The 19529-nt window shown below is 43.9% G+C and overlaps 1 protein-coding gene across 5 annotated transcripts in view; it reads right to left on the bottom strand.

The window, feature by feature from the left end:
* Positions 1-685: 685 nt before the first annotated feature.
* atg9b (autophagy related 9B) overlaps positions 686-19529 on the bottom strand; it is a 30800-nt gene continuing 11956 nt past the window's right edge. For all 5 annotated transcript variants that reach the window (XM_061255491.1, XM_061255489.1, XM_061255488.1 and 2 more), the window contains 11 exons: positions 19271-19441; positions 12130-12271; positions 11070-11818; positions 10303-10456; positions 9495-9674; positions 8522-8770; positions 7540-7769; positions 6930-7032; positions 6181-6265; positions 5710-5878; positions 686-4337 (listed from right to left, as the gene is read on the bottom strand). In XM_061255491.1, the coding sequence (XP_061111475.1) occupies positions 5730-5878; positions 6181-6265; positions 6930-7032; positions 7540-7769; positions 8522-8770; positions 9495-9674; positions 10303-10456; positions 11070-11818; positions 12130-12271; positions 19271-19441 (2212 nt within the window). In that variant the 3' untranslated portion in view covers positions 686-4337; positions 5710-5729. The remainder of the gene's footprint in view (positions 4338-5709; positions 5879-6180; positions 6266-6929; positions 7033-7539; positions 7770-8521; positions 8771-9494; positions 9675-10302; positions 10457-11069; positions 11819-12129; positions 12272-19270; positions 19442-19529) is intronic.

Below are 19529 nucleotides of genomic sequence, written 5' to 3'. Positions count from 1 at the left end.
AGGTATTTCTTAAATAAACAAAAAATATATATATATTAAAAATAAATATGAATTCCCAAGCACTTAGCACCTTGGACCAGTCGTCTTGCTTTTTAAACTGGTTTATAGTGGATAAGAAGATATCGGAGTGGGTACAGGTAATGGGCAGGGTGGTACATTAGGATTAGGATTCACCTTTTGCTCATATACAAACACAGAGTTGAAGAGTGTGCAAAAGGGGGGCGTGCGTCAGTGGAGAGGCCATGGGACATAATGAGAGAGGACTTTTTTATGAAGGGATTAACAGTATTTTTATTAAGAGTGACCATGACAAAGGCAAGCTAGGCTCTCCTGACTTCTTGCTACAGGAGCTGTGCCCAAAGTGTAATGAGAGATTTTGATGTTGTGAGCCAACTGTGCAGCTGTTTGACGTGGGAAGAACACAGAAGCCTTGCCCTTGCCATGTCCCTATTAATATAACATTTGCTGAGCGTAATAGAGACATGTGTTATAGAGAGAAGCCCCTCCCACCCAAACACACACACACCTGGTACCACAACACATAGTTGCACACGCACACGCACACACACACACACACACTTACACTTACTAGAAAAGCCGCAAAATAAAAAAAAAATACAAAAACGGCTTGCATGTGCTATTTTCTTTTGTTACAATAACCCCCCCCCCCCCCCCCAACCACACACGCACACACACGCCAACAAAAAAAGTAAAATGCGAAACGCACTTAAAAACTGCAAATTGTTAGAGCATTCACAGGTTTATGAATCATAAGATGGAAGCTATTCTAGTCCCTAAGGCATTCAGAAAAAAGACTTCAAGCAGGAAAACACAGATTGACTCCACAGTACACGTTCTGAAGTACAGGGCTGCAGGCAAGGCTGTCAATCTCATCTGGGGAACAAACAGGACATTTTCTTTTTTGAAGGGGGACACTAAAAGAACCAGATGTTTTCCCAAAGTTGGGCGTGCCCCCCCCCCGCCCCTGTCCCCCCTGGGACCTACAGTACATCCTTCGCTGCAGGCAGGGAACCAGCCACATATCAGACACAAGGACTATGCTTTAGCTGCCTTTACCCATTCCAATGACCCACTGCTTCTGGAATTAATACACTTAATGCAAATGAATATCAATAGCAATACCCATCAACAGAGGAGCATATTATTTCGATGTAGTGTTGCGTGAAGGTTTATTGTCATTTTTGACCCTACATCCTGAAAAGACAACACTGTGTGGTTTTTACATTTTTTATATGTAGTCAGGGGTATTGCTCACCCCAGCTGGAGTTCTACGTACTCCACAAAAACCTCCAATGCACAATGCAGACTCTTGTTACTTGATTACTTCTTTTTTTTCTCAGTGCAAAACGCTCTGTAAGTGTTAGCTTAACACACAGTAAGCTCTATCTTAAACTCTCCTTACTACAGAAACCCAAACAAAAAAAATCTGTACAGTTCTATGTGGTTTACAGGCAGGTTATACATTCAGTATTATGTACAAACATTGTAATTAACACTTGCTATAGCTTCATAAAAAATAGAAAATGAAAGGGGATCATTTGTACAATGATAATGTTAACATTAGGAGAGATAATCACGATTTGTGTTGATCATCCATTTCTATTTTGTATTGCTTTACGACTGATAAAATGCATACAAGGATAGCTGGAAGGAAAATGCTTGTTACGTTGTTTGGGTCAGGGGATATGGGGTATGAGTGTGCGTACAAGAGGCGTCCATGGTATTTATGCCATACCAAATCATAAAGCATGAGCGCACAAATTGCCAAGTAGTTTGACTCATAACATAGATTATTTTGTAACATATAACAGTAATTAAATCCATCCGTATATGTTTACATATTTATACGTTTACATTGCCGATCAGGTTGTGAAATCTCAATAAAAAGATTCACCTTTCAGGCTTGTCTTTTTGTCATAATTGTTGGATTGCATTAATCGTTTTTGGTATAAATACATTAAGTTTAAATGAATGAACAAATGGGGCATATACATACATTGTGAAATATAAATAGAAAAATATAAATTTCAGTGGATGCCAATCATTGAGTTGAAAAATTTTGTTTCCTGGAGATTTTTCTTTCAATGTAAAGGATTAGCCATTTCTCTGAACTAAGAATAAATGGCAGAACAAATACTCCAGTAACAAAATCTGCAGGCTCAAAAGATACATAAATATAACATGCATGAACACAAATTCCTGGATTCTTCAGTTTTTATAGGGGGAAGCATAACACCTGCCAGATTTCTTTTGTTTAAATATGTTAATGAAAGCCATTGCAATAAAAATGGTTGCTAAAAATGAGAATTAGTCAAGCTTTCAAAGACACATAGGCCTATATGCTGTCAATTAATTTAATTAATGATTAACTTACATGAAAGCACCAGGAAACATTACAAACATGGACTAGGTTCCCGTATTTGTGTATTTTGGGAGAAGGGGGGGTTGTCTGTTTTGAAAGGGAAAACAAATTAAGTCAAGTCACAGACAGAAGATTATATCAAATCATCTGATAAACATGCGGTGTGTGACAAGACGGTTTTAAAAAGTACAAATATGCGTAATCACCCGGCATGACCATGTTGTGAAACACAGCCTCCGTAAGCAGTCAACTTGCCAACTGTGCTGTAATTGAACAGACATAAGGATTAAAGCAGAATAAATAAAACATACAAAAATAGAAATAATACCTTTGGCATTAATTACTTTACATACAAGCCACCCAGTGCGGGTAACCATGACGACCACCCTGTGGTCACCACCCTGTGACCACATGGTGAAGAAACTGAATGAACGACACCAGTCCTAATTCCATCATAACTTCCATCAGCCCAAGCCTGAAGAAGCAGTTGGAGGATTTTGTTCCAAGCTACTTTTACAAAAACCAAAAACATGAATGATGCATACTTAGAACAAGCAAAAAACAAAAAAATAAAACAAAAAAAACCCAAATCAAATCAACTTTCAAGAAGTAACACTGAAAATCTTGAATCAAAGTTATACCTACTCTCTATAATGACATTGCCATTAGCAGCAACTTCAGCAACCCCGATGGACAACACTGTCCAGTAGGCATCTGTCTAATCTAAAACACCCCCCAATCTGGCCCAACGAGGCCTTTGTCACACAGATACGTATCAGCCTCTCCATAGCTTTCTGTTGAGGTGGTGGAACTCAGCTAGAGGCATCCTGAAAGAAGAGGGAGAACGCAGGAAAAACAGACTTCAAGAGCCACTGCTCAAATGACGACATCGTGGAAATGCAGTGAAATGTCTACGTTTCTTCAATGGTTTGAACAGTTCAATTTCCTTGTGGTCCATTTCTGATGACTGTTCTTACTTTTTTGATTTTAGGTAGCACCTTGACTTGTCATCAGTAGAGAAGTTTAGGGTTCAAAGAATAGAAGTGGACTGATGATGGAAAAAGTTGATATCGATAATTCGGTTTCTGCTGGTGTCCTGACTGAGGGCGGTCGGCAAAATGCGCCAAAATTCTTCCAACACCAGGCAGCACGACGGTACTTGGCGTAAATTAAATGCAGTGTTTGATGAAAGGAACTTTGCTTACCCCTACTGGTGAACACAGAATGTACCTCAGACCACAAGCGCAGAGTAACCATGCAAAAACAAGCTTTTTGTGGAAGACGTTCTAGTGAGCGTCGTGCAGCTTCCTGCCTGGCAGTCTTGCGAGCGAGGATGTCCGCAAGACTCGTCAAGAACGGTGCGGGATAACCAAACTGAGCTCTCTCAACTGGGCAGATGTGCTCTCTTCCACCGATTCAACCGTCCACCCATCCCAAGAACTAACCAGAAGCAGTGAGAGACCGCCACGCATCCTTTCAGCAAGCTGGGGAAAAGGATATCATCTGCTGCGGCCAACAGCCGCCACACAGAGAGAGCACGATTGATCACAGCGTGCGGCCACACCGTCTGGATCGATTGGCTTCGCTTGCATCCATCGCTCAGTGCCAGATAAAAGAGCAGCGGTCTGCTGCTATACGCCGCTCACACGGGGCTGCAGTGCTTCTGAAGCGCTCGGCGGTTCCATCACAAACACGGGGAAGAAACCAAAGCAAAAAAAGTGGGGAGGGGGCAGGAAGACGTGTGGAGCCCCCGCAGCCCCCCGCTCAGCCTCCGGGACGGGGGTGACGTGGCGTGAGGAGGAGGCTGGGTTGGGCTGGGGTCTCCTGCAACCGCACACTGCACTCTTAACAGACTTGTCCGAAAGCCAACACTGGTAAGGTTCGAACAGATGATCTAAGGCCACGACGTTCAAGAAAAAAAAGAAAAAAAAAAAAGAAAAAAACTTATAAAAACCTGCGGACAAAAGAGAGATATGGTTCAGAATTTTAAAAAATGTTGTTATACAGGCAAGCTACAATGTCATCGAACTGGGGGATTATAAATCAGTAATTCAATATACTTGACTTTAACATGAGTGGTTATTTTTCATTAGTATACTGTTGTGCTCAGCATCTCAGTAGTTGGTGGCTGCGTACAATAATATACACTCAGTGAGCACTTTATTAGGTATTTATTAGACAAGTTTTTTTTTGACTCATTAAGTCTTCTACTGCTGTAGCCTATCCACTTAGAGGTTTGATGCTTTGTGTGTTCAGAGATACTCTTCTGCATACCACTGTTGTAATGTGTGGTTATTTACGTTACTGTCACCTTCTGCCCACAGAACTGCTGCTCACTGGATGTTTCTTGTTTTTCGCACTATTCTCTGCAAACTCTAGAGATGGTTGTGCATGAAAATCCCAGGAGATCAACAGTTTCTGAGATACTCAAACCACCCTGTCTGGCGCCAACAATCATTCCACAGTAAAAGTCACTTAGATCACATTTTTCCCCATTCTGATGGTTGATATGAACATTAACTGAAGCTCCTGACCCGTGTCTGCATGAATGTATTCACTGAAGTGCAGCCACACAATTGGCCGATTAGAAAACCACATGAATAAGTAGGTGTATCTAATAAAGTGCTCAGTCAGTGGATACAACATACAGGGGCGGATTGTCTCCTGCTTAGTCTAATCAACTGTATGTCGCTCTGGATAAGAGCGTCTGCCAAATGCCAATAATGTAATGTAATGTAATGTAATATTTTTCCAACCATTCAATAGATGCATTTTGATTATAGTCCACCAGGGGTCTCTGTAACCACAGGATTGGTATTCAGTCACTAAGCTTTCTTTCTATCTTGTGACGAATTATGTTAGGATGAATGAGGATGAGTCTCATTAATGATTCCAAGTATATCCTACTGCTTAGCCAGGATACAGAGAACTTGGGATGAGATCAGATCACCAGATCTTTCAGCCTGACATTATGAAACAGTACCTCAGTAGAACGCTTCTGAAGATGTAAATCCTTCAAATTACAAAAAATTACCAGAAAATTACCATCCTCAAAAAGACACAGTATAATCACAGCTGCATTTAGCACAGGGCTGATAATGGTATGAAAACAAACAGCAAATGAGTTCTGATCAGATGCATCACTTGAGAGGCAACATATCAGAAGTTGAGGTGACAGCCCTTCCTGTTATAAACAATGTAGCGCTGGAAACATTATTCCATTCCTGACCAAAGGAAACCAACACAATCAACCAAAACTTTACAACCTGCTGACAGGACACTGTGGAAAAGGCATATTAATGAAACACTGATCTCTCAGCACATACCCCAGGATGTTTAAGGCACTTCAACCACTGCTCCCTGCGTTCTGGTGTGGTGGAGACTGACTGTTGATCTCCTCTTCCTCCTCTTCCTCCTCCTCCTCTTCTTCTGTCCATCCTCTCAGGGGGGTGGGGACAGAGTGGCTACCCGTATGGAAGGGGTGCAGCTGAGCACCTGCGGGCGTGGCAGAAGGGAGGAAGTCAAGATCCGAGAGAGAAAAAATCTTCATGGTGACTTCTTCTGGATCTCATCAACATGCTCTGAGTTTTCAGTTTCACTAACATTGTCCAGCACAGCTGGATCTAATATAGCATGGACATAATACTGCACAGCTGTGCTAATAAAACAGACACTATATTGTTAAGTTTTACACAGCTAGTTGCACCTTCTTTGGGGACTGTGAAGCCTTGTTTGACCAACATTAGTAAGATGCTCTTTTCAGGGAAGGGGGGGGGGGGGGTGACTGGGTCACTGACCTGGATGGCTGCTCAGGTCCCTCATTGGCACAGGAGCCTGCCACTGTCCTGGAGCGCGCTGGGGCAGGGAGCTCTGCTGGTGGACCTGAGAGAGACCCGCACACGGGCAGCTAAGCTACAGTATCAAGGGTTGTGTAGTTCACAACTTTAGGTTTTGCTCGATGAGCTCAGACTCCCAGAAACCCCCAGTCCATACCATTACAACAATGACATGGTTTATTTATTTACAATTTAACCTTGGGATTCTCCCCAATCTCAGCTCAGCTACACTAAGGCCCAGGTCATCTTCGGTGCAGAGCAAATACTAAAATACATGCATAAAAAAATATGGCTAGACTGGCAATAAAATAGATTATTTTAATGACTTTTCTTCATACACAGGTCAGTGTGTGTTTTTTTTTCCTTCTCAATTAAAACTGCTCAAACATGTTGATCTTTGGGCACATTTTTCCTGCATTTTATGGTTTGCATGTCACATATATAAAAAAAACACACAAAAGGGAAAAATAATCTGAAAATGAAAATAAATATTTAAGCCCCATAAACTTTAAGCACACAAGTAGATGGCATGTACATTCGTAGTGTTACCTCGCTTCCTCAGTGTAGATGCTGTGTAAAATCCTCATGCAGTCATCTCACGCGTGCAAACAGCACACAGGCCTGCTGACCTCATGCACGTACATGTCCTGTAAATGCAACCTGGGTGCTCGTGGCATTCACTGCACTGCTCGGCCCTCACGTTTGCTCACCTCGTGCATGTAAATGGCGTGGAGGCTCATCTCAGCCGAGGCGAACTCCGAGTGCAGGGCGGAACTCGTCTGACTGCGGATCCGTGAGTCACTCACGCACATGCTGACCGAAAACAACAAACACCGCGTTTAAGGCTGTCAATCAAAGAACTGTTCAGCAGATACACGTTTAGACAGAACACTTTACATCTGCGCAGAGCATTTTAACCCTAAGAACTGCCTTCAATGATCCACATATGTGAACAGCAGACCAACTAGCTTGACTAACTAACCAGACTACCTGGTTGATAATAATAGTTTGGTTCGACTTTTACCATTAGGTTGCAGAATGAACGGTTTAATTGTAAAGGCTAATGCCTTTAGCCACAGGCTCCTTGGTAATCAAAGTCCAAATCCAGGTTGTAAGCTGGTATTTGGTGCAGAAAGCAGAGCAGCTTTCTGGTATTTTGAAAACCGCTATGATTTTAGCGACTACATTCTGATTTTAGCGACTTGAAACTGACTGCTTCATTAATTTCCTACAGGATCTCTGCTCTTGCCGACTGGCGCCATCACCAGTAGTGACTGCGTTAGTGCGCTCAGTTAAGAATGACAGGCACGTTGCGGGTACCTGTCCACCACGGTGCGGTCGCTGCAGTACATGGGGCTCTGGGAGTGGTTGGCCGGGAGGGAGCCGTGGGGGCGGGCGCGGCCGGGCAGCTGAGAGCCCGACAGGGAGGCCAGGACGCTGGCGGCGGCCGAGGCGGCCGTGCTGGGGGCGATGAAGCGGCGGTCACGCCCCGGCAGGCCTGACGCAGTCAGCACAGGGTGAGCCAGCACGCTCGCCAGGAGGCCGTCTGGCTGCACGCACACACCCACACAGACAGGGGTAAACACACGCGTGGACAAATGCAGGTACAATCACATTCAGATGCTGGTTACAGTGTCCGGTACGGGTCTGTACTTGATGATAAAGGTGAATTATAAAAACGTTCTTTGTTTTTTTTTTATGAGAAACTTTTAATGCCTGCTTCACTCACAATGACAGCAGATATTTCTGGAAACCAAAATGTTTTTTCAAACCACCTAATTATGTCCCTTCTACAAACTTGGCAGATATTTCACTGTGTCTCATGTGAGTAACACCTCGGGTTGGCTGTCAAATTCTGTCAAAAAAAGTGACACTACAAAGACTGGCTGCAATTCAATCAACGCTCGTCCTTAACTTTGACTAATAATTAAAAGCGAGAATTATTTTTTATCTTAAAAGCGTGAGGATTTCAGCAATCACGGGAACTAACTTGCCAGACAGAGTCTGTGCAAAAAAAAAAAGTGTAATGAATGATTGTGCTTAACTGCATGTCAAATTTAAGAGCAAGTGTGGCATGAATGCAGCATTCGCTTTGGAACCCAAGAGGAGCTCCATCAATCACAGAGTAAGTTCTTAATAAGAAACAGAACAACAGCGATGCTGATTGGTAGACCATTTCTGGCTAGTACTTCCGGGATCCCTCGGCAGCAGCCAGAAAGTATGCACCAATTACCACTGCCCTTGTTCCACCTGCCTTTACCATCGTGTTGTGCGATTGGCTGAAGTGGAAAGGGCGACTCACGCCGGCGGTGGCGGACTCGTTGGACAGCAGCGAGGTGCAGAGGGGGGCCTCGGACAGCAGCATCTGAGGGGAGGGCCCTCCCACCGCGTCCTGCTGCACCTTCTCCTTCAGGTGGCTGATGAAGACGGAGCTCTCCTGCGGGGGCTGCCAGCGCGGGTTCTTGATGGTGAAGTGCATGAGGGAGAGCTCCGTCTTGCCGTTCTCCGCCTGCTGGTAGACGGACGCCTCCGTCTGGCCCTCTGACATCCACTGAGGTGAGGGGGAGAGACTGGCGTTAAATCGAGCACCATTAGGGACGCTGAGGTGTGAGCTCGCCTGACGTGTTCCTGCCATTCTGACTCTGGGTAAGGCAAAGACTGCTGCGGGAGAAGGGTGTGCATATGTGCTTTTTGTGGAACTTACTCACAATTTACTAACAAAATGACATTTGTGGCTTAAGTGTTGTTTGTCTCCTGGCTTCAACGGTAGATTTGGAAGGAGGCAGGTACTTAAAATGACATTTGTGACACTTTACTGCCCTCTCAGCTCTGGTTGGAAGGAGGTGTAGGTGAGAGAAGTGTGTGTGTGCATGTGTGTGTGTGTGTGTGTGTGTGTGTGTGTGTGTGTGTGTGTGTGTGTGTGTGTGTGTGGACGTACGTTGTGATGGTTGGTGCCTTATATGCACCACACAGTGCATATAAGGAGCCTGTGCACACCACACAGACACTGTGTTCATATCTTCACAGAAAATCAGATCAGCATTTCATTTGTATTGCAGTCCCAAATGCTCTTACAACCCTACTGTGCAACATAAGCACAGGGAAACACCAGTATATGGATCAGTGCTCTGCAGAACTTAGTGAATTCAAAATGCAAAGTGGCAGCACTTCCATTGAGGTTAAAAGCAAACATTTCACAGACCAGCTTCATCTGTTTTCGCCTCTATTAGGCAAACAGCATCAGCTCATGCAGGAAGACTAGCGAAGAACACCACCTGGGGGTTGCCGTGGCGACGGATGTCCATCTGGGCAAAGGAGCAAATGTCACCCACTCCCAGCACCTCCACGGTGAAGTTCCTGAAGAAGTCGATGATCTCCAGGGACTTGTTCCGCAGGAGGAAGATGAGGATGAAGGGTGTGACGATGGGACTCAACAGCTCTTCCAGAATGAAGACCTGAGTGCCCACAAGTGTTCAAAAACGTCACACCCCAACTCAAACCCTACCAGGCAACACACTCTATAACTCCCAATAATAATAACAACCCATATATAGACATGGTGCCAAGTCTGTTAAAGAGGATCTTATTGATCTTGTTCTGGATCATGGATCTTTTTATTTGACAAAGGGATTTTGCATGCTTGTTACCTCATTTTTTATCAAAATCTAAATCAATTTCTCATTGGTAATCTTGTTTTTGACTCTTGAATATATTTGTTATTGCTAACATAACCTGTCAATTTGGTTTATAAACTAAACTTAAAGCCACAAACACCAAAGAACAACCAAGTAAGATAGAATACTACAAGCTGGGGCAGCAGAAACCAACATGGTGTAGGAAAATGTACTTGTGTATGTACGTCACAGAAATTGGCTACAAAGAAACCAGAAATGCGCATTAGTGGTGGATATGTGATCTGAGGATCTCACAGCCGATGACATCAGCCCTGGACTCGAGAATCAATTTCCCACAGTGAGATGAGCTGCTTCTTTTCGGGAAGTGCCACGTGGTTCAGCAGGGTTTTGGCACGGGCCTCTGCTCTGACCGCACGGGTGACTCACCAGTCGAACGGGTGTCTCTTACCGCTTTGTACTGGAAGAGCTGCGCCATCTCGTCTCTGGTCTCGCTCTTGTTGGCGTTGCCCTTCCAGTGGTCTGGCATGTAATGGATGTGCGCAAGCACACACTGCAGGAGCTGCTCCGGACACCACACCATGTGTTCGTCCGGGATGAAGGACCTGGGACACACACGCACATATGCACGATGACCAACCTACTTGGGGTCTATTATGTCAGCAATTATTTTTGCAGAGATGAGGGTCATTCCATGTCAACTCAACCAACTTGTGCACAATCTTAATGTTGTGTGTGTTGGTAGGTATCAAGGTGAAATGAAAACACCTTAATTTTGACCTTATAAACTAGTGTTTTTTTAAAAACGAGACACCAGATCTATGATCTACAGCCAAAATACCAGTTTCAAGGAATTTAGGCCTAATTTTTAAAGGGCGCTAACACGAAAACTGTTTGACTGATTGACCTCAAATTTTGATTGAGTATTTTAATTTCACCTTGATACCCACCAACACACAAAAAATTAAGAAAATTGGAGACGGTATGTGGTGCAAGTTGGTTCAGTCAGCATGGAATGACCCCGGTGGAATAGGCAATCTCATAACAGTAAATGACTTAAAAACACAGACGGAACATGGCGACAGAGCTTGCCGAACAGCATTAGACATGCCAGACACAGATAAAACCTTCCCAGAATCCCTGGGCTGCCAAAACACAAACATTCGGGATCACCTCTGCTTCCCTCATTGGTGTGAATCGCCCCCCTCCCCATCTCACCTGGTGATGGTGATGACCACGCCCAGGACGGTGATGGCGGTCAGGATGTGCTGCACGGTCAGCACGTCCTCATCATACACGGTCAGGGCGATGAGCACGGCCAGCACTGAGCCGGAGAAGAAGGCCACGTTCTTGGCCATCACAGCCAGCAGTGGCGAGGTGAAGGAGTTCATGTACTTGGAGACGGGCTTGTAGCCGCGGCCCAGCCGCCCGTGCAGCTCATGGTCCAGCTCGTTGAAGTGCCGCAGGTAGAGGCGTCCGTACAGCGACCAGCGCCGTGCCCCCAGGCTGCCCGGCTCCCGCCGGATCACCTCCGTGTAGCTGAAGAAGGCATACAGCACCTGCCACACCAGGATGAAGGGGCAGAGCAGCAGGTTGGCCAGGCCCATGAGGAGAATGACCCGGCTCAGCTGCTGGGCGAGCTCCAGCCGGTTCCCAGCCCGCTTGTACCTGGGGTGCAGGTTCCACTTGTTCTGGAAGAGCGAGCCAGGCCCCCAGAACAGGATGAGCTCAAAGTTGTACTTGAGGCCCTGCGTGAGGAACACCACGTCGCCCAACAGCGGGACCTGCAGCTGCACCGGCAGCAGGGACTTGTTGACCATGGCCACCATGTAGTTCTTGAAGCGCAGGATGCGGTGGTAGATGTCCAGCTCTGTCAGCTCCTTCTTGTGGATGCACATCTGCTGCTCGCGCTGCAGGCTGATCAGGCGGCCCTGCACCTCCTGCCAGGTGAAGTTGCACAGCTCGTCCTGCGGGGGGAACGTGAGGGGAGGCAGGTTAGCTCTGGTCAAGACCACCACATCAGCTCAAGGCCAAATCACCATAAATCATGAGCATGACTGCTAATGCTCCATGCTGAGACACTGATGTAAAAGCAGCAGCACTGGATAATATATTCAAAATCCTGGTGAAAGGCATGTTGAATGCATGTCAGAATTATCGTGGTAATATCTATAACAAAGTACATATCTACAACCCAACTGAGCACATCGGGGGGAGTCAGAGGCTGTCCACCGCCTGTCTCATTACCTGCAGCGCGGAGATAGCCGAATGGACTTACCATCCGTATCTTCAGGGCTTTGATGTAAAACTGGCGGATCTCCCAATAGCTAAGAATATTGCAGAAGACTTTGATGAGCCGGTAAACCCAGAAGGTGCCAGCCATTATGAGGAGGAAGATAATCCAGCTGTTCTCCTGGATCCTGGGAGAGAGAAGGAGCACAAGGAAGGAGAAGTAAGTTTCTTTCTTGATGGCCATTGCCAAGATTGCTTTTTATAAAAAAATAAAAAATAAAATACAGTTTTGTGATACAGTTTCATCGAATGTTTGAGATCTCTCCACAAATTTTCTAAAATATTGAAGTCAGGGGACTGTGGTGGTCATCCCAAAACCTTTCCATCTTTCCTGCAGGCACTTCATTGAAGGCCCAACAAGTAAATCACCTGGGTCTGGGCCTTAGTAATCACCTTTTCCTTTTTGTTTACAATTTATAAACAGTAAAAAATGAAAATAAATAGTTCAGGTTTGCAAATACAGATTAATTGTAACAGACATTTAAACCAGGGGTGCCCAAATTTTTGCACCCCACTGGATATACTATAATGGTGCATCACATTACATTTCAGCAGTACTGCCCCACAATGAGAAGCTGAAATTGACCCCTTAAACAGATACTGCCATTAGACTTGTTGTTTTCAGTCGGACCCGCAAATAGAGCAGTCAAGAATGACATAGTGATGAGACCCAACCAAGAGCCAGCAAACAAAACAAAAACAAGCAAACACACCTCCGGCCGCAGTGACCTCGCAGCACAGACACACAGCGCTCGGTTCAGTGGGGGGCGGGAGGGGCAGGAGCCACTGACAGGTGCCTAGTCATCACTGAGCGTATGTACTGGGAAGTGCAATTTAAACAGAAAGGAGAACCCAGCAGGCTCCCTCATCGGGGCCTAACGGTTGCACTGAAGCCTAAGCTAAAGAAGCAGTAGCTTCACCCATGCATCTGTCCACCCCGAGGCTCTACTTGAATGCTACATTAAGCCTGCTACAGGCCGAGCAAGCCGGTGCGCTCAGGTGCTTTTCCTCAGTACCTCCCCTAACGCTAATCGTGTCTGACAGGAGAAATGCTCAGCGTAAACTTTGGACAGCATATTAGCAGAAATAAAGTTAAAGTCTTAAAACAATATAGGGAAAAACAACTGAACAATTGACCATAGAATATATACAGTGCAGTCTGTATGGTTTGGTTTAGTGCAATTTCTCAGCTGCTTCTGAATTGCCAGGTGAATTCAATCACTTCCCAGGTGCAGGTATAAGAAAGCTTTTAGCATCTAGTCTTGATTCTAGGCTTTTGATCGCCTTTAGTCTGTTCTTGGCATTGTCAACATGGGGCTCAGATTTGTGCCAATGAGAGCCAAGGAATGAACAGTCAACTGCTCCTTTTGCTAGTTTTAGAGTTTCACGATTGGACTGAATTAACACCTTTGCTTGGGGTGATTCCTTTTCCCCTTTGTAGTCGAATTACAACCATTTTTCCTTAATTCCATCTTTCCTCCTGCACTGTCCAAAACCATGAATCAGTGTTTCGATATCCTCTATCCATTCTAAAGGTAGACAGAGAAAAGGGTTCTCAGATCACAGGCACGTCATTACAAATCAGTGGGAAGGACATACCTTGCATTCATTCATGTGATTTGTGATTTTTCAGGGTCTACCTAAATTATTCTTACATACAAATTGCTTACATTCAGCTACCCATTTGCCCGAGGCTCAGACAAATAATTTTCCCCAGACAAGACTAAATTCATTTATAGCACCAGTTACATGATAGCTGTGTGGTAAAATATGATTATATATTAAATGTACAGCCCCAGGTGGTGTGATTGAGCTGCGCATATTAAAGAGAGGCAAAATAAAGCTTCCTGGAATTTCCTTTTAAGCCCTCTCGGAAAAAGCCAGGGATTTAACTCTTTCAGGAGTAAGATCACGAAAGATCCTTAACTGAACATTCTAATGTAACAATCATTGCTGCTAAGCAATGGAGTTTGAGAACAACAATTTAGAATTTAGAAAAAGCATTAAAAAAAACCTATGCTTCAATGGGTAAAAAAATTTCATGCGTGAATTATCACAAGGCAGTGTGCTCGTTGTTTTCATAGGGAAAAAGGCAGCGATGGTCTCAGGGCGGGACTCTGCACTCATCAGGCATCTTCCTCCAGGTGAAGCTTTCCAGAGCCTGCGTGCTGACGATGTGGTCGATGAGCACAAGCTGTGGGCCCTTTACTGCTGGTAACAAGCTCTCTTCTCATTAGGGTCCCTCCTGTGTCTCAGACAGGCGAGGAAAAGCAGCCCTGCGGCATTCTGGGAGATCGCTCAGCTGTCAGGAAGCCGCGCTCGCTGAACCCTCAGATTTATTCAGAGAACATGACGACAGCTGCCATGGCAATAAGACTGGAAATAATTAGACCAGTGCCCTATTCCAACATCAGATAATTTGTACATGTACAGTACAGTACTGGCAACAGTTTTCTGAATTCCAACAACTGAGGACTTGAACCATCCGGCTGACCATGAGAAGTGATCAAAGATTGCACAGCCTATGAAGGGTGAGCTAAACCCTAGAATGGACAGAGAGAGCCACCACCCAGACCAAAAAAGGCCACTCTCCAGATTGTTTACAGCATATGGGCTTCAGTTGCGCAATGAGTCCTCCTGCATAACAGAGGATCCCCCCTCTCCCCACCTCAGCTATCCAATTTCAAAACCCTGAAATCCACAGAAAATTGCTCTGCAAAACCCAGCACACATAACACAGGTTTAAAGTGTGACCATTCATCAATTCTGTCAACCAGGGATGCCCAATCCTGTTCCTGGAGATCTACCACCCTGTAGGTTTTCATTTCAACTCTAATTTGGCACACTTGATTCTACTATTTAGCAGCCCAATGAGATCTCTAGCTGTTGAATGAGTTTAATGAGCTTGGTTAGCGTTGGAGTGAAAACCTAGATCTCCAGGAACATGCCCACCTGTAGATGTACAACCTTATCTGTTTGAAGTGTCAGATTTGGAAAAGCCATTCGTTTCAATTGGTTAGACAGAAACTTTTAAATCCCACGGTGCTTGGAGGCAAGGTCCCTTTTTCTGGGCTCCAATTTCCAATCCAGACAAGATGATTTAATGCTAGAGTCCTACTTTCATCGTGAGAGGTTTAGTGGTGTTTAGGACTCGCGATGGCGTTGGCCCCTCCGCCCCTCCGTTCGGTCACACCGTAACCGCTGCTATCCGTTACTTTGGTGCTCCTCCTTAGCATCACCTGACTGACACATGGCATTAAGGAGGGAGTGTCGCAACCCAAGTGTTTACAGTATGAATGATTAGTTTCAGCCACGTGGCTGCTTTCGACCTGTTTGGGCTGCCATGACCCATCTGCCTGAACAGAAGCGCAGGCTCCTGATGAGACCCTGTACAGGTGGTTTGCGGCTTCACCGTCCCTGTGGCACTTTTGTTAGACTGAATGCAACCGTTTCTTTGTTTAAAATAAATGTGGCCATACACACCCAACAGAGATAAGAAGCTTCTCTTAGAGGCTGTGACTTTCCTTCAGTCGCACAGCTCCGAATGATGCCTTAACCAGCATTAAGAAATTCACTTTGAAAAAAATATGAGCTTTCTATATTTAAAATTTTGTCTTGGATACAGTGTGCACAAAATAGGATGTGCCAAATGATAGCTATATTTAGCCATGAGTAGTCTACTTGTGGAATGGATGCAGCTTAAATAAAATATAATGAATATAATGAAAAATGAATAATAAATATAATAAATTAAATAAGTCCTTGCCTCATGTTTATTATGACTTACTGTTTAATTGAAAAGATGTAACATATGAACACTGAATAAAATTAAAATGCTTGTGTGTATATGCCTCAGAGCTTACAGACAATAAGTGCTCTCGGTGCTGCCTCTCGGCAGAATGTAGGAGAACCTATATTTTCGGGCTATTCTTTTATTTGCAATATTAATAATGCTAGAATGTCACCATTGCAAAAAGGCCTTATATGTTCTGCATGATGGGAATATCCTACAGTATCTGGCTCTAAAACTCCACCAACTGTCAGAGTTAATAATGATTCTCTCTCTATACTGGACTGAGGGGACACTTCCTACGGGAAAGCACATCTTTTACAACAGCAAATAAGATGCATAGAAAGTTCAAGTTCACTAAAATGGTAATACCTTACAAATTCCCTTGTGGAATTTTCAATACTGTTTTTACCCCTAGAAAACATAATTTAATCTGGAGACACACATGGCAAAAGAAAAGACTAAAGCAAAGGCTTAATTACCGTTAAACACAAAATTATTGTGACAGTGACTCAAAATAGGTTGTTCTGGTCAAATTAGGTTCAATTAGGTTAAATTCAGACCTTCATATTTAATTTGAGGGCATCCACATAGCCTAATGTGTGTAGGAATTACAGCCCTTTTTATAAAAGTGAATTGTGTCACTGTCCCATAATCTGCTGAAATTCACTTTAGGCCCCTTGAACATATAAAGCTTGCTTTCATAAAGGTACCTCTGACTGCCATCAGAACATGACATTTCAGATGGGATCTCTAATCCCTGCTGGTTTCATTCCAGTGCACCTGGCGCATGGTCAAATGCACACAGGCCACCCCTCGTTGAGCAATATACTCTATTTAAGAAACCTGTAATTGCAAACTAAGGACTTTAACATGTGGTTTCAGCATCATCAGAGGTCATGTTGGCAAAACAACGAAACAGGACCACCAACAACACTTTTCAGTCAGCGACAACTATACCAACAACACAAGCCACAAAGAATGACTTGAATTATTTACTCACATACCTCAGAGTGAACCAATGAAATTAGTTTCTTCTTCAAAATCATCCAATTGTCTTTGAGACCCCCATACACACAAAACCACTGAAGGAGCTATTTTTCACATAACTAATTCTTCACTGTTATCAGGCTACGCTCAAACATCTTTTAAACCCTTATGGGTGGATGCAACATACATAAACGGTACATAAACAGATGGATGCGACGTCAGCGTTACCGTTGAAATTTCTTTCTATAGGTTTTCTATAGGCCGCATTTGTCCATAATGGGTTAAGATTGCAGAAATCAAGCCACTACTCAAGATTTTGGATCCTAACAACCTGGCTAATCATTTCAATCCCCCCATTATTATCAGATACTTGAGAAATATGTAGGTTACTAGCTCTCATTTTTTTACTGGCTGACAACATACACTGAGTGAGCACTGTATTAGGTAGGCCTGTACACAAGCACTGAGACAGCCCCCTTCTTAGTAATGAAAGACTTGTTTCTCTCCCTGATTTGTATCTCTATTCTTTTCCTACTTGATATAAGTGCTGCCATGGATACTATAGACCACATTCTCCTCTGAAGGCTAGAAAAATCAGTTGGTCTCACTGGGCAAGCTCTTAGGGGATTTAAATCCAGTCTTATAAATCTGTTTGTTAGGGTACAGAATAAGTCCACTGAGTATTCTAGGGTAAGCTCTGGTGTACCACAAGTATCTGTTTTGGGTCCTTGGGCACATTATAAAGCAGACATTAACAACCACTGCTATGCAGATGGCTGCTATGCAGCCAAACTAGAGGCATATCTTAATGACATAAAGTCTTGGATGACCCAACATCCTCTTCCTGAATTCAGATAAGACTGAGATATTCGTAGTAGGTCCCAAATCTCTAAGAGTTTCCATTAAGTTTCGATGGCTTTTCTGTCTCTGCAAATGCAGCTGCAGAAAACAGTGGTGTAACAACTGATTCTGATCTCTCCTTTCAGATCTCTTTCCTTTCACCAAAATGAATAATATCATGACCTTGTTCCACCTGAGGAATGTATCTAAAGGAAGATGTTGTTCCAGGAGGCAAAAAAAATGAAGAATGCGTTTGTGACCTCTCAGCAGGATTATGCGCATGTTTTATTGTCTGGTTGTTCCGTCCTGAAACATGTTCAGCAAAGGATGATCAGTTTCAGGACTTGATTCAATTAGCTCAATCATATCTAAATCTGACATTTGTATACACACCAACAACAGCAAGTGTAACCAAAAGATTTGTGTGTACTCAAGTACTAGAGTGAATTAGTATAGTAGAGCTGTCAGAAAACTAAAGCTAAGATAACTGGTTGGAAAAAAAACTCCTTAAGACAGCATTAGCCATACAGTTAAACTCATACACAAAACCAGTCTACACATTAAATTTTAGGGAATTTTCAGCCTACATACGTGGTTAGATTTACATTGAAAAAATACCCTTACAGGGCTTGAACGCACCAAACATTTGCAAACCAGGCTTGCAAAATCAACTGTTTTGCCTTTCCCTCGCTTTCACTTTCAAATACCAGTGGAATTCTTCGACAGAGCCTCTCTGATTTCAAGCTCCGACAACACACAAAGCATGCTGATTGGTGATGGCCATATAAAAGAAGAAGAAAGGTGTTTTTTCTTTTTCAAAGTTCTCTTTGAAAAAGGGCCTCTATTGCGGCCCCTCAGAGTCCCTGTGTGTTTTGAGCCTGCAGGGCCTACAAAAGTGGTTGGCCACAAACAGACTCCTTTCACTGGGCTCCAATGCTGAATCCTCTTGTAAGGACATACTGTGCCGAATTCTTTCACTCCACTCCCTTTGCATATAAAAAATATACAAACGTAAAGAATCTTAATTTTGAGCTTGTCACTCATAAATTCTCAGTGCCTTTAAGCGATACAGGTAATGTATTATTCAAGCATGCCCTATCACAGCTAAGGAAAGCAGCACTTTAAATGAAAATTCTGAAAATGGGTATGTATATACAGAGAGCTCCATAAGTCTTTGGACAAATTCAGAGTTTTTCTTAATTTTGCTCAGTCCTCCACAATTTTAGATCTGTAATCAAACATTTCACAGAGGGTTAAAGTACAGATTTTCATATTTATGCATTATATAGCTTCACCATGTAGAAAAGTACTTTCTTACACATACTGTAGCCTTCCATTTCAGGTCACCCTATATTTGGGTCAAATGGCTTCGCAGGATTCTGATTCAGTATCTAGTGATTATTCTAGGCTTTTCATTGGCTTTTTTCGTCAACATGAGGATCAGAGCTGGGCCAATGAAAGTCAAGGAAGCCATTATGAGGCTGGAAGCTGAGTGGGACGCTCTTACCTCTCAGTGCACTGTTGGCTGGGCAGGATGGCATCGGGGAGGGTCACTTTGTTCCTGTCCAGCGGGTTTTGGCTGTGCGTGGTGTGGTTCACTGCCCGGTTGGCGAAGAGGATGTCGTACTCCACGCAGTTGAAGAGGAATGTGGTGAAAGTGACCACGAACAGGAACTGCCTGTGTGGGGGGCAGGGTGGGAAGCCATCGTCAGTGAAGCCCAACTGAATGACAGGTTGTCTGTTGCTTGATTTCTTTGTCTGTTGCT

This window comes from Conger conger, chromosome 9, assembly GCF_963514075.1.
Source record: "Conger conger chromosome 9, fConCon1.1, whole genome shotgun sequence".
In the NCBI taxonomy this organism is placed as follows: Eukaryota; Metazoa; Chordata; class Actinopteri; order Anguilliformes; family Congridae; genus Conger; species Conger conger.
Note: the sequence above shows the minus strand (reverse complement) of the source record. Positions and strands in the feature narration are given on the sequence as shown.